The sequence below is a fragment of the Carassius auratus genome, chromosome 41 (genome assembly GCF_003368295.1).
Source record: "Carassius auratus strain Wakin chromosome 41, ASM336829v1, whole genome shotgun sequence".
Lineage (NCBI taxonomy): Eukaryota > Metazoa > Chordata > Actinopteri > Cypriniformes > Cyprinidae > Carassius > Carassius auratus.
The window spans coordinates 10,284,748-10,291,859 of record NC_039283.1 but is presented as its reverse complement, the minus strand read 5'-3'; the positions used below and the strand labels follow the sequence as shown (position 1 = coordinate 10,291,859).

At 40.2% G+C, this 7,112-nt stretch overlaps 1 protein-coding gene across 1 annotated transcript in view; it reads left to right on the top strand.

Annotated features, from left to right (window-relative positions):
• The first annotated feature begins 456 nt into the window (after positions 1-456).
• LOC113060060 (plectin-like) overlaps positions 457-7,112 on the top strand; it is a 52,532-nt gene continuing 45,876 nt past the window's right edge. Inside the window, exons 1-2 of the mRNA XM_026228868.1 lie at positions 457-897; positions 3,403-3,464. Coding sequence (XP_026084653.1) covers positions 783-897; positions 3,403-3,464 — 177 coding nt within the window. The 5' untranslated portion in view covers positions 457-782. The remainder of the gene's footprint in view (positions 898-3,402; positions 3,465-7,112) is intronic.

Here is a 7,112-nt window from a genome sequence, read left to right as displayed (position 1 = left end):
CACGTGCAGCTTCAGCACCATCACATCAGCACACAGGAAATAAATGATTCTTATAAAGAGTTCTCTTGTATTCCTGGCTGTTGATTTTGCAGCCTCTGGTTATGTATTTTCCTGTTAATCTCCAGCGTGTGTAGACCTGAGCGGCCCATCCCAGAGCCTCACCCTGCCTCAGTTACTCATACTTGCCCAACTGCTCAGGTATGTCACAGTGGTTAATCATTAAAGAGGCGCGCGTGCATTTGTGTGTGTGTGTGTGTGTGTGAGTCTTAGAGCATCTTTGTGCAATCTTGTTCCTGTAATGACACTTTTGATCAGTGCTACACACTCGTTTAGTTACACAACTCTCAACTCTCAGCTTCCTGTTGCGTTATTCTCTAGAGACTGAGATGATTTAGTGTGTGTGTGTGTGTGTGTGTGTGGAGAGGGTGTGGGATTCTAGATGAGGCATGCTGGTGGACACACCTTCCCACTCACTTTCCCTGACTCCACACCTTCTTCCTGCCTCGGCTCCACCAACACGACAATTTGGGGCCGAGGCGGAGCCAAGCGTATCCCACAATGCCCTCCGTGTCTCTCTGCAGACAGAACAGCTCAAGAGATCAGCACAACCTGTAGCTGGTGGCATCATTTACAAGAGCGTGAAGATGGACAGCAGGAATTAAACTCAAAGAAAGCAGAACGGAGAGTCTGAACGGGAAACATCGCATCACTTGGAGAAGTGAAGATAAGGAGCTTGTAAAGAGCTGTGGTTTGTGACTCTGTATTAGTGAGAGGTAAAGAAGATGAGTTCGCAACAGAGACGGAGGGAATATTCGGCAGACAGCCTGGAGAGGGAGAGGATCCCTTCAGATGACATGCACTATCAGGGGATGCTGAAAGCCCTGGATGGCAGGAAAGGTACTTGGGAAGCTTTCTGATACACCTGCTCATGTGGGAAGAGAGATTTCTGCTGTGTAGAAGCCAGATCTCTAGGTCACAGATTTATGGTCAGTCTTTTTGTTGTGGTTTCTAGTTAAATTATTGGAACATTCTTAGGATATAACATGTCAACTTACTCTACCAACACTAACCTGACAGTCTACTAGTACTCCAGTGAGAGTTAGTTAGAAACTTACCTACAGTTAGTAGCGTGCGTATAACAAGATGAATCTGATTGAGAAGTGAAACTGTGTACGATTAAGACCCTAACTTTGGACTTTATTTACGAATTCATTTCAATTTCATTCCTCCGATGTCAGTCTAGGGTCCAGGAAATCTAGGATGTTTCGCCACGCAATGCATTATTCTCATTCACCAACCATGAGAAAAATATCTTCCCCCTCTGTGAATGCAATCTTGTGAGCAAACAGGATTACATTAGACCTTATTATAAGATATTTCACATGAGATCTGTAATAATAAACCTAAGGTTTAGCACTAGACTTATAGTGTTTGTAAAATGTCATTGCTCTGCACACTATAATCATCATCTCATACAGAATCTGTCCCACAAGGCCGTTTCCTCAAGATTTAAACTGATGACTTGTATTCACCAGTGATAGATGTGTTAAGTGGGACTGAGGTTGCATCTGATTGGCTCGTTCAGTGTGTCATCAGCGAACAGTGCTGAGCAAACAGAGAAAGTGCATTTGACACTATATCTGTATACTTATCACTGCATTAAATATCAGCTGATAAAAATAAATGTTATATGCATGCCTCACACACCCCAGAGGGCAGGAGTTGTGCGCTGAATCACAAGGGCGTTGGTTTAAACATCAGTGCTGTAACTTTATACGTGTGAGAGGACAGAAAGATCCCCCGTACTGGGGCTCATCATCATCCACATCATCATCATCATAACCCGTGTAAGACTCTTCAACACTGAAGGGGAGGCAGAGGTCAAGGTTCACTGCCTCCTCCCTTGGTAATGATGTTTCCTAATCTGCTCATCAAGCTCCACCCAGCAGAAGCAGAAGTCCTGCGGGCGCGTCTGAGGCTGAATCACTCAGCAAACATATTCCTATTGTCTCTCATATTGTGCATTGAAGTATTGAAAACATTGCTCCAAGTATTGATTCCACTGCATTCTACAGAAGCACAAATGAATGGGGTTTAGGTGTGGGATAGGTTATTACTCTATGCTTTGGCTCATGCATTTCTACAGGATTGCTTGAAGCTTGATTTCTATTGTATCTTTAAATGTCTTTAAGTCCTTGCTGCATCATCATCCTTCAAATCAGGGATGGGGTTGGGATGTCATCAGTTCAGTTTGGTCTCTTCCCAATCCTGTTCACGATTAGACAAACTCCGGCTGAGATATGACTGGAGTTAAAGCTGTTTTTGTACTTGAAGAGGTATATCACAATCTCTATCACAGACTCTTATTTTTCATGCTTTTGCATGTCGTTTTGTGAATTTTTCTACACACATTTGTTTTTGTTTTTTTTCACAAATGTGTATTTTTTTCACCTTGTACTTTGAAGACTAACTTCAGTCACAGTTTACAGTATATGATGTGGCATTAACTACTATTTACTAGCAATAAATACCCCCCAAAAAGTATGGATTTACTGTGTAAGTAAATGCTCTGAAAAATTCCCACATTTTCTGCTGATGAGTTTGCAGTGTGGTTAGCTTTAGAAGTAAAGTTAGGGTTATGAGTGGTGAGGGTTGAGTTACAGTTAGGGATAGAGTTAACATGTAATTACATGTGTTAATGAAGTACTTTTAATGTAAATACAATGCACCGCCATGTATGTTTCAAATGGTTCAGTACATAATTCTGTAGTTAAGGCCACCTTATAGAAAAGTGATCAACTTTACTAGCAGTCTTTGAGCTGTGTTTTCTCTGGTAATGGTGAGAGGTGCAGGTGTTGGCAGTGTGTTTCACGCTGCTGGAGGAACAGGATTGTGCAGGCTGTGGGTGTGTCTGTGCTCTTCAGTTAGTCATGAGTGATGCACACTTCATGGTTAATTTTCCCAGCCCGAGGCGTCTGAACCTGTGCTCCGTCTTCACTTGACAATGGAGCTGCCCAGACATCTCCTGCAGTCATTACTCTGCAGCTTTACTCAGGCTTTCTCACATGGGTGTGCCTCAGCGGTGCTGGGATTTAATCGTTCGGGAGGAGATGGGAGGCATTCCCACACAAAAACAACTAATAATAAAAGAACAAGTAAAAAAGCATTCTCGTTGGGTTTAATTTGTTGCACTTCTTTCCTCTCTTGCAGTTTGGCTGTTTCTTTATTAAACAGTCACAGTAGTGGTTGCATTGCATCAGTGTTGTTTTGGGCTGAGATACGGTATTGGAATTGTTTATCTATAGGGATTTAGCATTTTAAACATCAAAAATCGAAATTAATAAAATGACACATTTACTCTGAACACTGCTGAATCCTGTTGAATCTTCTCTTTTGTTTCAGATGAACGGGACAAAGTGCAGAAGAAGACTTTCACAAAATGGGTGAACAAACACTTAATAAAGGTACATTCATGTTAATTATTTCCTGCAATTGTTCAAGTTAAAATGACCAGTGATTCTTGATTCTGTTCTTCCATTTCTGCTCCTCATCCATTCATGTTCAGATTGTGATTGTACTGTTGTTTAATCACAGTCGTACTGTCATTTCCACAAACTAATCCAATGCAACTTACATTACACTTCCACAGCACAAGTATCATATGTTCAGCCCTGTAATTCAATCCATGGATCAACGCAATAAACCATGAGAAATAAATAGTTTAACACCGTGTGATAAGGTTTTGTGGGAGTGCACACATAGACAGCTGATTATAAACCTGTTGTTGTAGTATCATCCAGATTCTTTGGTTTCAAACATTTTTTTTTCTATGTTCATTTGAATTTTAATTTGAGTGTTTGTCATTGATCAACCCATTTACCAATAATATATATATATATATATATATATATATATATATATATATATATATATATATATATATATATATATATATATATATATATATATATATATATATATATATATATATATATATTTATTTATTTATTTTTTTAGTTTTAGTTCCTCGTCTATTTCAAGAAATTAAAAATATATATATTTTTATGGCTTTAGTTGTAGTTTTTATTTCCGTTAACTATAATAATCGCAGTTGTAACAGTGTGCGAGTGTCGGGTTCTCTCATGTTTTATTGCACTATAATGAATGATGTAACATTGCTTTAACAAAGGCTCAAAACATTTCAACTTTTATTACAGTGCTTCACTGCAATGTCATGTGAGAATAACCACGATAGAGAGATAATACTAGAGAGATAACCATGTCTATTGCCAGCCCATATTACTACTATTGGTTACCAGTACAGTTTTTAACCTTGATATCACAACACCCAGTTTAGAAACGAATGTACCCATCTTAAAGTCCCTTTCTTGTTGGAGCCATGACAGCTGTTGGGCTGAACATGATTTCAGTGTGATATTTGTAGAGAAGCAGATCATATCCTGACCACACAAGTGATAAATCTACATGCAGCTCGTCCATCGTCGTCTAGTCTGAAATGTCTCGTATTTAGACAGAAAGGTCTGTGTGTGTGGAAAAACCAAACAAAAGATAATGAAAATGTAACGCTGGACAAGACTGAAGGTTATTAGCACCTGTACAAATCAATCAAACCTGCATGTCATGAACATCTGAATTCATTTTGCAGCATGCATAATATCATATTCAGGGTATAAACACTTGTCAGTCCATGCAGCCAACACTAGCATATGTGCACATATGTCTGAGTAAGACAGTTGTTTTATATACTGCTTGTTATATTAATTATAATTGATTCACGTATAACTGAGTGATTTAACGATGTGCATTCATCCAGGGCACAGCTACATAAACCTATCATTACACTTGGCAGCACATGTTCACATCAGTTGTATTTATTACAAACACTGAGTATGTTTTCACCCTGTGTACTCTCAAATATGAGCCCTTATTTTATAATAATCATCACTGACACATCTATATTTGCTGACTTAATGTTAGAGTTTGACCTTGACAAACACTTAGAGTTTGCGCTGTGGTGTGTCGCTGTCGTCAGCTGTTATTTAGCACTTATTAGAGGGTTTTATTGCTTTGTGCTGATTGAGCTGAGTAAGTGTGAGGATTGAATACATGGAGATAGATGGGACAAATAAGATTTATTATCTATACGCTGGTTAGGGGGGACTCTTACACAGACTGTGATATTTTAGCAGAGTCATTGATTGTGATGAAACTCATTGCAATCGTAATAGACAGTGTGTGAGGTTATAGAGTAGATGTGTGTGTGAGGTTATAGAGTAGATGCGTGTGTGAGGTTATAGAGTAGATGCGTGTGTGAGGTTATAGAGTAGATGCGTGTGTGAGGTTATAGAGTAGATGCGTGTGTGAGGTTATAGAGTAGATGCGTGTGTGAGGTTATAGAGTAGATGCGTGTGTGAGGTTATAGAGTAGATGCGTGTGTGAGGTTATAGAGTAGATGCGTGTGTGAGGTTATAGAGTAGATGCGTGTGTGAGGTTATAGAGTAGATGCGTGTGTGAGGTTATAGAGTAGATGCGTGTGTGAGGTTATAGAGTAGATGCGTGTGTGAGGTTATAGAGTAGATGCGTGTGTGAGGTTATAGAGTAGATGCGTGTGTGAGGTTATAGAGTAGATGCGTGTGTGAGGTTATAGAGTAGATGCGTGTGTGAGGTTATAGAGTAGATGCGTGTGTGAGGTTATAGAGTAGATGTGTGTGTGTGAGGTTATAGAGTAGATGTGTGTGTGAGGTTATAGAGTAGATGCGTGTGTGAGGTTATAGAGTAGATGCGTGTGTGAGGTTATAGAATAGATGCGTGTGTGAGGTTATAGAGTAGATGCGTGTGTGAGGTTATAGAGTAGATGCGTGTGTGAGGTTATAGAGTAGATGCGTGTGTGAGGTTATAGAGTAGATGCGTGTGTGAGGTTATAGAGTAGATGCGTGTGTGAGGTTATAGAGTAGATGTGTGTGTGAGGTTTTAGAGTAGATGCGTGTGTGAGGTTATAGAGTGAGGTTATAGAGTAGATGCGTGTGTGAGGTTATAGAGTAGATGCGTGTGTGAGGTTATAGAGTAGATGTGTGTGTGAGGTTTTAGAGTAGATGCGTGTGTGAGGTTATAGAGTAGATGCGTGTGTGAGGTTATAGAGTAGATGCGTGTGTGAGGTTATAGAGTAGATGTGTGTGTGAGGTTTTAGAGTAGATGTGTGTGTGAGGTTATAGAGTAGATGCGTGTGTGAGGTTATAGAGTGAGGTTATAGAGTAGATGTGTGTGTGAGGTTATAGAGTAGATGCGTGTGTGAGGTTATAGAGTGAGGTTATAGAGTAGATGTGTGTGTGAGGTTATAGAGTAGATGTGTGTGTGAGGTTATAGAGTAGATGCGTGTGTGAGGTTATAGAGTAGATGCGTGTGTGAGGTTATAGAGTAGATGCGTGTGTGAGGTTATAGAGTAGATGCGTGTGTGAGGTTATAGAGTAGATGCGTGTGTGAGGTTATAGAGTAGATGCGTGTGTGAGGTTATAGAATAGATGCGTGTGTGAGGTGTGAGGTTATAGAGTAGATGCGTGTGTGAGGTTATAGAATAGATGCGTGTGTGAGGTTATAGAGTAGATGCGTGTGTGAGGTTATAGAGTAGATGCGTGTGTGAGGTTATAGAGTAGATGCGTGTGTGAGGTTATAGAGTAGATGCGTGTGTGAGGTTATAGAGTAGATGCGTGTGTGAGGTTATAGAGTAGATGCGTGTGTGAGGTTATAGAGTAGATGCGTGTGTGAGGTTATAGAGTAGATGCGTGTGTGAGGTTATAGAGTAGATGCGTGTGTGAGGTTATAGAGTAGATGCGTGTGTGAGGTTATAGAGTAGATGCGTGTGTGAGGTTATAGAGTAGATGCGTGTGTGAGGTTATAGAGTAGATGCGTGTGTGAGGTTATAGAGTAGATGCGTGTGTGAGGTTATAGAGTAGATGCGTGTGTGAGGTTATAGAGTAGATGCGTGTGTGAGGTTATAGAGTAGATGCGTGTGTGAGGTTATAGAGTAGATGCGTGTGTGAGGTTATAGAGTAGATGCGTGTGTGAGGTTATAGAGTAGATGCGTGTGTGAGGTT